The 14,823-nt window shown below is 47.1% G+C and overlaps 1 protein-coding gene across 1 annotated transcript in view; it reads right to left on the bottom strand.

Annotated features, from left to right (window-relative positions):
• B4GALT1 (beta-1,4-galactosyltransferase 1) overlaps window positions 1-14,823 on the bottom strand; it is a 53,935-nt gene that overhangs the window by 18,142 nt on the left and 20,970 nt on the right. The window contains exon 2 of the mRNA XM_044265532.1: window positions 4,381-4,616. Coding sequence (XP_044121467.1) covers window positions 4,381-4,616 — 236 coding nt within the window. The remainder of the gene's footprint in view (window positions 1-4,380; window positions 4,617-14,823) is intronic.

The raw sequence follows: 14,823 nt of genomic DNA, 5'->3' as shown, positions 1-14,823 counted from the left end.
GGCAGACAGGCCAGAACCCTAATGGGAGGCTCGAACACTGGGAGGTCAGGGCAGGAGGAGAGGTGGAGACCAGAGGATGGACAGCAATTTCAGCTGGTAAAGGCTTCCCTGCTCCCCTCCACCCCACTTACTGTGAGATGCAAATTGTTATGGTAATTGGAGGGGCCTAAACCAAAAGGGAGTGGTTAACATGGACACTGATAGGGGCCACAGAAGCCCATGGAACCTCACCTCTGTGTGCGGACCTTGAAACACAAACCTACTTGGCAACCCTACTCAGAAGAAGCTGCTGGGTTTGACATGGTCCCTAAGCCCCTTGAGATTGTTTCCTGTGACTACCCACTATCCTCTGACCCCGTGGAGCCCATACAAATGGGAGGGAGGGTCTTGAGGCTGGTACTCAGTAGAGGTGAAGCAGGAGGCAGGGAGAGCAGTAAAGAGTTCATCACTAGAGCACTGGGCGAAGAAACAGGAAGAAAGGAGGGGAAAGAGGGAAGAAGGAACGCAAATCATAGCAATAACAGTGTTTACTGAGGGTTTGCCCTGTACCAGATGTTTTACTGGCCCCACGTGCAAATACCAAAACCTTGCCCTCCTGCCGACAAGGAAACAGAGGTCTGAAGAATTTGAGCCTATGGTTACAGCGTGGGGAAGTGGCAGAGCTGGAACCCGGGCAATCCAAGCCTGAAGCTCACCCCCAGCCCTTCTTGGGACCAGATGGCCCAAAGGACAGAGGGAGTGAGGTGCAGTGAGAGGGCACTAGGTGACAGGGATTGAGCTGAAGCTGCAGCCTTCTTGTCATGTATGTGACCTCCTACTGCTCCTTTCCCCTCTCAGCCTCGTTTCCTCAGGGGTACAAGAGATTAGATGTTTTTATACTACCTGGCCTTGGGGGACCAGGCAGATCCCAGCAAAGACTGAAGGGGAAGGGGGGAGGTGTGGGGTTCAGGATGGCAACACTGTCTCCAGTTCACGCAGAATAGCCGCCACGGTGATCTGCTGTTGCTGGGGGGACTGCATAGCATTTCCATGGGGCAGGAGGTTCTGTTCCCCAAAACCTGTTTGAGAACCTTTGGGATGGATCTCTCAGAGGCCCCTCCTACTTCAAGCATTCTTTCTCTCTCATCTTAAACGGGGCAGGCAGGGTGTCTGAGGTGGGGAGATGACGGGAGGCTTGAACACCTATTTACAGGAAGGTCAAAGCTAGATGCTACCAATTCCCTTTCTTCCTCTGCTTTATATAACAGCAAAAGAGAACAGAGGAAATTCCTAATTTGTAGGTGGGGCATGCTCCCAATGCTGCTGCTTCGGCATCTTTTCAAGGATTAGGTTTCCTCTCCCCACTTTATTACATGCACTTTACGGATTATCATACAGATGATTTTCTTTACCGGAAAGGCAGAGCAGACTTCAAGTTTCTTCGTGATTCAGTTATCTGGAAGTCAGATCATACTTTCCCAAACAAATCATCAGGGTAGAGTTGGAGCAGAATAGATAAGATTAGCTGGGGGAGAGAGAGGTAAGGAGGAAAAGATGTTCCTAAGGTGGAAAGTTAACCTTTAGAAAAGATGGAGAAGCAAAAAAGACATGGAAGGGGGTGGTGAGATAATGATACTGAAAAGACTAGAAGGGAAAGAAGATGTAAAGATGTTTGGAAAGCTAAAAATAAAATATTTCCAACATTAAACGGCAAGTGGGAAGAGACTGGGGGGGTGGTGGTCTCAGTTCCTAGGGAAGTAAAGAGGTAGGCGGGGTAGGGGGATAGGGTTGGGGGGAAGGAGAGAGGTATTGGTTTAGGCCTGCTTTCCCCAAAGTGTAATTCAAAGAACATTCATCGCTTGAGACGGTTCTTGGAAAACAGATCTCCAGCCAGCCAAGCTCAGAAAACACCGGGTGCTGAGTAGCTTTGGAGGCTGTAACATACACCAGCACACTAAAGGTTCTGCAGGAAGGAGGCCTGGGTCCCAGCGTTCCATCTAGCATTTCTCAAATGCATGTGAGTTCCATTGCGGAAAGCAAACCTTGGAAGAAGCCCCATCTTACGCTGTGGCCAGCGTGAGCCAGCACAGCGGTGCCACCGGCCAAGCTGGCTTGCTTGGTTGTTCCGCCAGCTTGGACTGGGGCAGGCAGGAGCCTCTAGCTGGTATAACATTTTTAGAAACCTGTTGTGTAAAACCTGGGAAACATCTATACAAATTCTGTCATAGGAATTTAGGAACATGGCTAAATTTCACTGGTCCAGTATTTGTTTTGACTTTTTAATTAAATGGGGAAGTCTCCCATTCTCCTAAAATACAACCTATCTCTACCTTACATCCTTCCCTCCAGTCCTCCTTGACTGGAAGCATCACCGCGATTTCTGTTACCCTCCTTACTCAAGTATATATTTTAATCTAATTTATATGCTATCTAGCCCACAGTTGTCTATCTTATGTGCAGGCAGATTGGGTGAGGCCATCAGATGCTTTGTGTAGTAAGCCCTGACAACACTGTTGTCTATAGTTTGTCACTCATCTCCCGGTATAGTAACTGTCGAAGAGAGGAAGGCAATGCAGCTGGCATGGATTATTTTTGGTGATCCCTACTGGCTCCTGGCAATGAGGGTTTCCTCTTCTAGGCACTCACTGCCATTGCTTTAATAATGTTTCTGAATCCTGCCACGATCAACATGTGTTCATTGGCATCAGATAAATGTTCCTTGATGACAGAGGTTTTCTTGAACAAATACTGGTTGAATTGAAGTGGCTTGGATTTTATAGGGCATTTACCTATTCTCTCTCACATTCTCAAGTATTCTTCTAAGATGATCCACAACTGTCTGGCTGTCTTGCCTGCAGATTTTCTGAGGGCCTTGGTCTATGGCCCATTGGGTCAGGGGACTTAAAAAGCCTTGAGGGGTTTTCCTGCCACCTAATCCCCCACCTTGAACTTCAGTTTCCTTTTAGCAGGGCTGTTCTGCTCTTCCATACCTGACAGACTCAGCTCCTACACCTGGCCCTATCACCTCTGCTGCTTTCCTATCCCTGTGGGTCAACTTTATCTCTGGGAATATGCATAACTTCTTTCTGCATTAAAGCCCCTGTTCACTGGCTCCAGCTGAGATGCCAAGGTGTCCCTCCAGGCCTGGAATGTAGTCCGATACCTTGGTTCTTCCAGGTCACTTACTGCTCTTGCCTTCCTCTGAGTTTCCAAAGCATTTGGCAGCCACCATCCAATCACATACTATTTGGGACTGTTAACAAATTATTCCCTAGAAGGGTCCCACTTGCCACTGTGGGGAAGGAAGCTTCTAGACAGATAGAACTGGGTGGGACCTTACTTCTTCAGAATCTCTCTGCAGCACAATGTCATGGCAGTGCTGAGAAATGGTCGATGGACACACTATTTCCAACTTCCCTCTCGTCCCAGGAAGGCAAACAAAAGCCCTCTACTTTGACGGAAGCTGTCAACTACCAACACTTTTACTACCTCAAGCAGCTCCAGAATTTATCTTGAAATGGACAGTGGTCTTTCAGAATGGGTATACTGTCCTCTTCAGATGAATCTCCATGAACTTTAGTATACAGACAGGGTAAATGTGTTATTCCACCTAGTAAGTTATAAAATCATGAATTTAGGTATTTATAATAAACTCAAAACACCAAAGTTACACTTCTAGAAAAATAATAGTGCTTCTCAAACAAACTGGAAATCAGCAAAGTTATTTTTTAAAAACTACATTATAGATCAGTCTGATGCTCCAGGTCATGCTGATAAAGGCTAACATGTCTTCCACATTAGTTTCCTAAGCATGGCTAAGCTCAACACACACAAATCAGACATGCAGTGAGCAGCTCTCTTTTCTCAGACCCAGCCCAGTGCACATAATGCTCAGTGGCCTAAAAATTCAATTTCCCCAGCCATTTTGCTGGGGGCTGGCATTCAGGCCTGATCTAAGGGTGCTATCTCCAGCAGGTGTCCCAGAAGATACGTTAGACTGGATAATTTCGAAGCTGCCTAAAACTCTGACATTTAAATGAGTGCTTTTATCTTTTCTTTTCTTTTCTTTTTTTTTTTTTTTTAAGGAAAATACACAACTACCCAAGGGTGGGAAATAATCAATGCTCTACTTTGGGAGAATGAGGATTGTTGTGTTTCTCTCAATTTTGCTGGAAGTGCACTTGCAGAAAAAAGAAAATAAAATACCCCAGCAAGCAAATATACCCTTGCCCAAAGAGCAGACTGTGACAAGCAAGTTGTATGGTATCTGGTTTATCTGTATTGCCTAAGGACGGTGAGGCTGGCGGGGTTATAAAATGTCACACGTCTAGTATCGGATTCTTTTTCTCACCCCTCATTACTCACATACTCCCTCCCTCACTCCGTCTACCCAGACCTCACCTGGTTGATAACATAGATGCCGTAGTCTAACTGCTGACGCTGTAGGATTGGGTGCAAGTAATACAGCCAGTACTTGAGGTGTTCCTGCCGGTTACGGAACGGAATAACGATGGCCACCTTGTGGGGAGAGATGCAGTTCTTGGGGGTATAGCGGCCGCCCACCTTCACCTCTGGGTTCTGTTTCTCCACAAGCTTCAGGTCCACAGGCATGTTAAACTCGATCACCATGGGGCCGACTACAGAGGTGGAAGGAAGGAGAAGTTAGCAGGCTACAGTGTTCCCCCAGGCCACAGCCTCAGGAGACATATCCTCCTGGGAGGCAGTGTGGCTACGAAAAAGGCACTTATGTCCAGCACTAGGACAACCGACCATCCCAGGAAACCCCTTAGGCCCAGGCAAAGCTGGACAGCTGGTCACGCTATGAAGCACGCATCTGCCCAGGACCCACTCCCTTGAGATTCTAGGTTTCTCAGCTATAACTGGAAAGGGAGTGGCTGCTGCTCAGACTTCCTGAAAGGTTGTTTTAAGGATGAGAAAATGGATGAGAAAGCACTTTCTCAGAAATCCTGAGGTGGAGACCTAACTTTGCCATCTCCCAGCTGTGTGGCCTTGCACAAATGATGTCCATCAACTCTCTGAACCTAGTCTATTTGGGAAAAGGGGTGTGTGTGTGTCTGTGTATGCAAGTCAGGGAGGATGGTGTTGTGGGATCAGCCTCAAATCGGAAGGTAGCAAGGAGCAGTATGAGGAACCCATGTCTCAGGAAGACACCTGATGCACATATTTTTAAAAACTCCAGGGGTAGGGACTGGAGGAACTGAGACCCAGAGCAGACTACAGGATGATGAGAAACAGCTGAAAAGAACACCAAAGAAAAATGCTTAGTAGTAAGTATCGGTGGTAGAATAACAAAGGAGATGAGGAAGGGAGAGAAAGTTGGAGAGGACCACCAAGTTTTATCCTGGAAGAATATGGTTCCAGATGAGAGAAGTAAATTAGTAAGAGAACTCTCGACTTAGAAGAAAAACTGATGATGTGGATGGTGGATTCTGAGGTAGTGATAGGGTAGTAGTAGTGGGAGAGGCCAAGGTCAATATCCAGATACAGACATGGAAATCCTTCTTTCCTAAGGTGGAGCTAGGAGAGGACTTCACTCCTCATCTGGGGACTGACCCTCATGTGGCATGCACAGTGGAGGGCAGGAAAAAGATGACAGGCCCAGGAATACTCAGGAAACTGGGTACAGAGTCAATACTCAAACCCAGGGCACCTGGGTGATTAGGCATCTGCCTTTGGCTCAGGTTATGATCCTGGGGTCCTGGGGTTGAGCTGTGAGTTAGGCTCCCTGCTCAGCAGGGAGACTGCTTCCTCTCCCTCTGCCTCTGTCCCTCCCTCCAACGTTCGTGTTCTCTCTCTCAAATAAATAAATAAAATCTAAAAATACAAAAAACAAAAAACAAAAAAACTCAAACCCAGAGCCCCAGTATTCCCTGTAGGCCAGACTTTCTCCAACCAGGTTCCAGGAAACAGTAATTCCAGTAAGATGCTCAATGGAAGAACATGTCACCTGGTCAAATAAGCATACTCAATCTTAAGGCACACCAAAGGCTCTGAAAAGTTGTGCAGTCAAGAAACCCCCTTCACGGGGCACCTGGGTGGCTCAGTGGGTTAAGCTGCTGCCTTCGGCTCAGGTCATGATCTCAGGGTCCTGGGATCGAGTCCCGCGTCGGGCTCTCTGCTCAGCAGGGAGCCTGCTTCCTCCTCCCTCTCTCTCTGCCTGCCTCTCTGCCTACTTGTGATCTCTCTCTGTCAAATAAAATAAATAAAAATCTTAAAAGAAAAAAAAAAAGAACCCCCCTTCACTATATAATCCACCATTTCCCAAACTTATTTGGCCATAGTACCACTTGACCAGGGAACACATTTTGAGAACTGTTACTCTAGTGTAACGAGATTGACCTGTGAAGCCAACTAGCCACGAGAACAGAGACAACTACAGAATAGAGGTGGGAATGCTGACCACACACTGGGAGCAAGCATGCCTGAAACATGCTGGTGAGATCCACCCGAGGCCCACCACACCTTTGCCTTATTTGTTCATCAGTAACATGTGACGCTCCAAGCACCCTTGTGCCCAGAAATCACTCACCCTCTTGAAACGAGCCCTAGAAAAGGAAGTTGTGATTCTTGCTCCTCTTGCTCGTCAGCAGGTGCAGACTCCCCATTTCCTTCTCCTCAGTATCCCCTGGTATTTCTTACACCCTCCCTCCCTCCAATGCTGACTCAGTTCCACCATCACTAGACCCATTCCCACCCATTTATTTTCTTCTGAGATGCAGATCTGATCATATCACTTTCCTGCTTACAAAAACAAAATAAAACAAAACAAACAAACAAACAGACTCTGATGGCTCAGGGGCCCTGCAGTCTTTGACAAGGAAGGCTAAAACCTCTCAGTTTGGCAAGAAGGCCCTTTAGTCAGCTCTACTTCCATTCCCATTCCAATAAACCGTGCCTACATCCATACTTGTCTCCTTGCCAGAAATGCCCTTCCTTCTTTCTTCTAACAACAGACTTTCGCATTTCAAGACAGACCGGAATCTTAAAATTAATAATAAGCCCCAGTCTGCCTTCATTCTTTGCTCCCTTCATTACCAGAGCTCAGAAAGCAGATGCCCTGGCGCAGGAGCACAGAGGCCTCATATATCAGTCCCTCACACAACTGACCCAGTTCCAACTCCTCAGGATGCCCTCGGGTGAGTAGGTACTATGCTCCAGGACTAAGTAAGAGGTCACCTGAACCAGTTTTTTCTCAGACCCATCCATCAGAATCATGTGAGGCAATTCATAAAAAATACAGAATCTCGGGATGCTCCACTGGGGAATGACTTGGCTAATTTGCAGAAAGAGGTAAATCACAAGGAGCCCAGGTGGCTGGACAATGGGGAACTGAACCTCTCATCTTCGTGAGCTTTGGGGCTTTCATGGAGGTAGCCCTTCCCCCTAAGGTCCATTAGGCCTGGGCTGCTCGACCCCAGCAAAGCTTCTGGGAGGCTCTGCAGCCCAATGCACTTGTGAAAAACATGAAAAGATAATCATCATCTTCTCACTTCAGAGGGCCCCACAACATCTGCAACCCCCCCCTTGCCAACTCCCTGTACCCCACCCTACCTCTAGTTCTGAAGATGCTGCTAAACATAACTTCATTTTCGGGAACCCAAGAGGCATCTGGACTCTCACCCTACTGACTTGCTCATACCTTCTGAAACCAACCCAGAAGACAGGAATTCACAATTGGTCTGCCCAACCTCCTGAGAGCAGACACCTGTGGAATGGAAAGCATCTTAGTTTTGCCTGTTGGGGGGTTCTAAAATGGTAGTCCTGAGGTAGAAGAAAGGCTGCCTGGGCCCTGGTTGAGCTCCACTAGTGACTTGCTGGATGGTCTTTGGGCAAGTGCCACCCACTCTCAGGATACTGGTTTCCCATCTGGAGATTGCAGGGACGGGAATCCAACCAGCACCAAATGAACTCTTATTCAACACCCCACCCCATCATCACCTATAGCCAAACCTGCCTCTTCTCCAGAGTTTCCTCGGCAACTGACACCATTGTCCATCAATTCTGGGAGCTGACACCTAGGTGGTCCATCTTCTACTCTCCCACCCCTTCCTGCCCAGTACTTCCTGGGCACCTGTGTGAGACTGTGTGCCCAGTGGGGAAGGGGAGTGATGGACGGCAATTCCTGACCTCAAGGAGCTCCCTGATGAGGGTGTGGCAGAACCTAAGGGAAAACTACCCTAATTTAAAGCTGTCTAAGGGAATCGCTCCTCTAAAGGCTTCCTGTGGGGCTTTATTACTGAACAGCCTCTTTTCAGATTCCTGGTCCTCTCTGGGCCCTTCTCACAACCCCCATCATGTCTGTGACACACTAAGAGCACCGCAATCCCCAGTCCTGCTCTCCATGGCAATCCGTGCCCCACCTGATTTCTCTGAAGCATCCACAGCCCCGAGAGCCTTGGGGCTCACGCCTGAGCTGGGTCAGCCCTCAGCAGCCAGCGGGGGCTGCAGACCTGGAGCCAAATGCTTCCTGGGTCCAGTGCCAGTCAGGAGGCCTCCCCGAGGGCCCTGCACACCCCTGCCATGCTGCAGAGGCCGCCCTCCATGGCCTGCTTGGCACTGTCCCAACAAGAAAATCCAGAGAGCTCAGGCTCCAGGAGGGCAGTGGCCAGCTCTGCCCAGAACCACAGCAAACTGCTATCAGATCTCAGAGTCACTGCCAGGAGCCTCTGAGAGAAGCAAAGGGAGGAGGCTGAGTGCTGAGGGCTTCATGACAGTCCTCACACTGAGCCAAGGCTCCCTTGCTGTGTGGCGCATGGTGTGTGCTACCATGGGCCCTAGGCCCCGCTGGGCTGGCTTGTGTGTTTTCTTGGCTCTGGGAGCTGGAAGCAGGGTTACGTAAGCAGCTGAGCAGATGTGAGCCTGTCCCCAGCTCCCCCAGCTAAAGCCCTGCCACGTGGGCCTCTCGGCTGGGAGTCCAGGTCACGGCCTTGCGTGTAAGGCGCTCAATCACTTCAATGTGTGAGCTCGACTCAGACAAATTCCACTGCTCCCTTGCCCGGCACAGCAAACCCAAACACACCCATGCCCCTCCATCAAAGGCCGGCTCGTCTAGAGGCAGGCCAACAAGGACTCCCCGTCTCACTTTCGTGCTGGCTGAGCCACTAGTTCATTCTTCTGTCCTCAGCAAAACAGGCTGGAACATCTAGTCACCACTTCCCAGCTGACTGGCCAGTGGCTCAGGATATGATCTCTGACTTGATGCTGGGTCGTGACAATGTTTCACCAGCCTGCCACAAATCGGTAAAAGTAAAGACAATGCACACTGTTCTTCATTAAGCTAAGTGGAACCAATGTATCAGAATGCCCTTTCTTCCAAAGTCAAGTACTGCTCACTCTAAATGTTAAAATGTCCTTTCGTGAAATGATCATAGTGGATTTTGAGACTCAATTGATTTAATTTTAATTTGTAAAAAATCCATACTTGACAGCCAAGGATCTGGCCCTAAAGTTTCTTTGGAAAATTTCCTGGGTGATGAAACTGAAACACATGGGAACTGTGAGACTATAAGCAGTACCCAGAACTCTGTGGTCTTCAAGTTGGGGTGCCAGCATGTCTTCCTTGGCCAGGCCTCAGCCCCAACAGTGTGACATAGTGCCTCTTCAAGCTCTCTCCCCCTCACCCCCACAGCTCATGTGGGTAGGCCATTTTTCTCTGTACCAATCTTCTGAAGGCCAGACAGGCACTAGATGACAGGTCCTACCAAATCCTCCAGCTTGAGGTGACAGCTGTCTGTAGTGGGCCCGTGAACTCAAGGTACCCCTTGTGACCCCCTCAGACTAGAACTGAGAAGCATCATCTACTGCCCAGAGCCAGGCTGCTAGGTGCCAGGGAGGCAGCAGCAGAGCTGGGTTAAGAAAAGTTCTTTGCTCTTGGAGGGGAGGGACACCAGCAAACAAGGGTGAGGATAACAGTGCTGAGAACAGCCAAAATGGCACAAAGGAAGGGGTGTCCTCTCTGGTGCCAGAAGAGAGAGTCAAGGAAACCTTTGCACAGAAGCAGCTCCTCTCAGAGAGGACTCATCAGGCAAGAGTTGTGGCCACTTGGCTGCCATGGACACAGAGTATACCAACAAATCTTACCTGAGTGGACAGCACACAACTATGATACAAGCAACTAAGAGGCTTTCGATATACTTCCAGGAAACTTGATGTAAGAGCAGGGGACAGAGAGCCACCAGAAGGGACTTCTCAAATCTCATGTTAACCATTACTTACCAAATTTTAAAATCTAGCTCACCAAGGCTTTGAAAGTATTGGAAATGATTTATTTCTTAAACCAGATGTTTGTGGTATTTTTCTTTATACCTTTGCGTCTATCTTTAAAATTAAACAATAAGGAGGGCACCTGGGTGGCTCAGTGGGTTAGGCCGCTGCCTTTGGCTCAGGTCATGATCCCAGGGTCCTGGGATAGAGCCCTGCATAGGGCTCTCTGCTCAGCAGGGAGCCTGCTTCCTCCTCTCTCTTTGCCTGCCTCTCTGCCTACTTGTGATCTCTGTCTGTCAAATAAATAAATAAAATCTTTAAAAAAAAATAAAATTAAATTAAATTAAACAATAACTATTATAGAATATAAACCAAGAAAGGAAGTATAGCCCCCTCTTTCGACCCATTCCCAATAAGCAAGGGTCTTCCAAAATAAAGATTTCAAAGCATACAATTCAGTGACCAGAAAAGAGGAATAATGTAGGGTTAATGCTAACTCAATATGTTTCAAGCATACTGTATGCTCAACACAATTTCAACACCCACTGTTCTTTCTGCCAACTTACCATCTAAGCCACTATTAGACCCCAGAGACGGAAACACTTTTTCAACAGGAAGCAGAGCACATTTGTGGTCTCAGAACCCTGCATTTGGGGGCACAGAAAGAAAAACAAAGTATTTGCTCAAAAAATAAAAGAGCCTGCCAGAGGAGGTCTACAGAGCATAGCCCAGGTGGCCAAGAGGAAGCTGGACTAATCGAGAACAGGGGCATTCGTTACTTCTCTATCTATGCTTAGAAGTGGCCCTGCCATGTGCTTGAACCACCACACTTGGTAGGTCTTCCAAAATATCACCTGAAAGTGACCTGGCCACCAATGAATCATCCACGTCAGTGAAACTGCCCTTTCTTGCACTCTGCTCTCTCCCCCATTAAATCTTCAAACAAAGGCCAAGTACTCTTTTTAATTTTATTTTTAAAGTTACTTGTTTTAGTAATCTCTTCACCCAGCTTGGGGCTCACGACCCTGAGATCAGGAGTCGCATGCTCTTCTTTTTTTTAAAGATTTTATTTATTTATTTGTCAGAGAGAGAGGAGCGAGAGCAAGCACAGGCAGACAGAGTGGCAAGCTGGCTGAGCCTGCCAGGTGCCCCAAGGCCAAGTCCTCTTATTTGCTACTGCACTGGCTTTTCAAAATGCTGATGAGGTTTCCTTCTACTGCAGGGGTTCAGATGTGGAGTGCAAGAGCAATCATTTGAGAAAGCACAGGAAACTGCAGATTCCTGGCTTTTACTCCCCAGAGCGCCCCCTTTGGTAATTCTGGGACTGAGGTGCAGGACTGCATTTTAATAGCATTTTAGATAACTTTCACATGTGTCCCTGGACTATACTTTGAGAATGATGGTTTACAAGTTCACTCACTAACCTCCACCTCCCTCCCACCCCCATGAAGGTCTTTAAGAGTGGGTACCCCGGTGGCTCAGCCAGTTAGGTGTCTGAGGCTTGATTTCAGCTCAGGTCATCTCACGGTTGTAAGATTACCCTGCATTGGGCTCTGCGCTCAGTGTGGAGTCTGCTTGAGGATTCTTTCTCTCCCCCTCTCTCCCTCCCCCGCTATTCACGTGCATGTGTGTGCATGCCTGCACACGCACTCTCTCTCTCTCTCCCACTCGCTCTCTAAAAAGATTTTTTAAATAAAAAAAATTAAAATTAAAAAAAAAAAGAGTGTGTACCAAGAAAAACAATCTATACTCAGGAACTACTGTTCATTTCTGCTCTCTGACAGTACTTAGAATGTACTTCACTTTTGGCTTTTGCAAAGGGACAGATGTAATAACTATGTTGGGCCACAAGGTGTGAATATCTACATTTTAACTCTTCCCCAGTCTTTAACTTTCTAAGTCACATTTTCTCTTTTGCTGATTTTATTTATATCTGTCCTTTTTACACTACGTATCCTTACAAGCTACATCAAAAACCTTTGTGAGATAGGTAAGGTAACAATCCTTCAAAGTTCAAACCAAATATCCCCTCTTCAAAGCTTTCCCTAAGCCCCTGGCACGAACTGGTCCCTGCTCTGCATGCCAGAGGGAACTCCATGTAAAGTTTACAAACTTTATAAGTCAACACAACAAACTTTACAAGCCTACACTAGAGCTCTTTGAGGTGAGGGGCCAGTATATCTACCTACTCCCTCTATTAGACCCTCCTCTCCTTGGGGGGAGGCTGGGACAAGTGTTGTGTCTCTCTCTTTTCTGTCCTTGGGACAGTTTCTGGTAGAGTAGGGTCCACAAATGTATCCTGACCCACACAGCACTTGTTCAACTATAGGTTAAGAACCAGAACTAACAGGGCAGGGAACCATCTGGTGTTTGATGTCTGAGAATCTAGATTGTTGTCCTAATTATACATCTATTACCAAGGCAGCCAAGCCCAAAAACACTCTTTCCTAGGCTCTAAATATGCCCTTTTTTTTTTTAAAGATATTATTTATTTATCAGAGAGAGAGAGAGAGAGGGCACAAGCAGGGGGAGCAGAGTCAGAGGGAGAAGCAGGCTCCCCACTGGGAGCTGGATGCGGATCCCAGGCCCCTGGGACCATGACCTGAGCCAAAAGCAGACGCTTAACTGACTGAGCCATCCAGGCGCCCCTAAATATGCCTTTTTGTGTTCAGGTATAGCAACTGATTTGTGATCTAGAGACACAGCTCCCACCCTCAACTTTAAAATGAGTTTCCTCCGGGTTCTAGGCCTATAATTTGAGACTTTGTGGCAGTCAACAGCCTAACCTAATGAAAACACTGCATTTTCTCATCTAAACCTCACACAGCCACATGAAACAGGCTCTTCACCAAATACCATTTGTTCCTTGAGAGAATAACTCTAAAACTCAGTCTGATGTGGATCATGAAATCACCAGAAAAGCCTTGAGTGGTCTCTCAGTCCAGGATTCTGTCACTGAGAGTACCGAGGCCTAAAGCTAAGGTAACAAAGCCAAAGTCAGATTCCACCACCTTGAAGGGTCCAGATCTACCTCAAACCAGAACCCTGAAGAGTTCTGGCAGATCAAGGCTGGAGGGATCTTAAGAATTATGTTTCATGAAATCTTGCCATTTGCGACGACGTGGATGGAATTAGAGGGTATCATGCTTAGTGAAATAAGTCAATCGGAGAAAGACAACTATCATATGAACTCTCTGCTATGAAGAAGTGGAGATGCAACATGGGGAGTTTGGGGGGTAGGAAAAGAGTAAATGAAACAAGATGGGATAGGGAGGAAGACAAACCATAAGTGACTCTTAATCTCACAAAACAAACTGAGGGTTGCTGGGTGGAGGGGTGTCGGGAAAGGGGGGTGGGGTGGTGAACATTGTGGAGGGCATATGCTATGGTGAGTGCTATGACATGTGTAAACCTGGCGATTCACAGACCTGTACCCCTGGAGATAAAAATACATTATATATTTATAAAAAAATTAAAAATAAAAAATCAAAAAAAAAAAAAAAAGAATTATGTTTCAGGGGTGCCTGCTTGGCTCAGATAGTACAGCATGTGACTCCTGATCTCAGAGTTATGAGTTCAAGCCCCACATAAAGCTTTAAAAAGTAAACTAAAACAGGGCGTCTGGGTGGCTCCATCAGTTAAGTGTCTGCCTTTGGCTCAGGTTATGATCCCAGGGTGCTGGGATCGAGTCCCACATCAGGCTCCCTGCTCAGCAGGGAGTCTGCTTCTCCCTCTCTCCCTTGGCCGCTCCCGCTGCTTGTGTTCCTTCCCTCTTTCCCTTTGTCAAATAAATAAATAGGTCTTTTCTAAAAAATAAAATAAAAGAGAGGAAAAACAAATAAAAAGGTAGAAAAAAACATTTTAAAGGATTATATTTCAGCCCCAGGGCTGTGTATGAGGGAAAATGAAGGACAGAGGAATTGAGGCTTTCTCAGGACACTCCTGGATAGGCAAAAAAAAAAAAAAAAAAGCCATCCTTAAGAAATGTCAAAAATTCCAGGTAAAGGCCCTAGTTAAAAAGGTAAATGTCGGGGCACCTAGTGGCTCCAGTGGGTTAAAGCCTCTGCCTTTGGCTTGGGTCATGATCTCAGGGTCCTGGGATCGAGCTCCGTATCGGGCTCTCTGTTCGGCAGGGAGCCTGCTTCCTCCTCTCTCTCTCTGCCTGCCTCTCTGCCTGTGATCTCTGTCTGTCAAATAAATATATAAAATATATATTAAAAAAAAAAGGTAAATGTCCATAAAAGGTGAAGCCGTGGAGACAAAAGCAGTTGCCTAGAGCCAGGGTTTAGAAAGAACATTAAGGGCACCTGGGTGGTTCGGTCATTAAGAGTCTGCCTTTGGCTCAGGTTATGATCCTAGGGTTCTGGAATCAAGACCCACATCGGGCTTCCTGCTTAGTAGGAATCCTGCTTCTCCCTCTCCCCCTGTTCTGTTCCCTCTCTTGCTGTCTCTCTCTCTCTCTCTCTGTCAAATAAATAAAATCTTTAAAATAAAAATGTAAATGTCCACCAAAGGCTAAGCTATAGAGACAAAAGTGGTTGCCTGGAGCCAGGGTTTAGAAAGGAGATTAAGGTGGCTCAGGTAGGTTGACTGTGGATCAGGCCATGATCTCAGGGTCCT

Source organism: Neovison vison, chromosome 9 (assembly GCF_020171115.1).
Source record: "Neovison vison isolate M4711 chromosome 9, ASM_NN_V1, whole genome shotgun sequence".
Lineage (NCBI taxonomy): Eukaryota > Metazoa > Chordata > Mammalia > Carnivora > Mustelidae > Neogale > Neogale vison.
The sequence above is the reverse complement of the archived record's forward strand: the minus strand, read 5'-3'. Positions and strand labels throughout refer to the sequence as shown.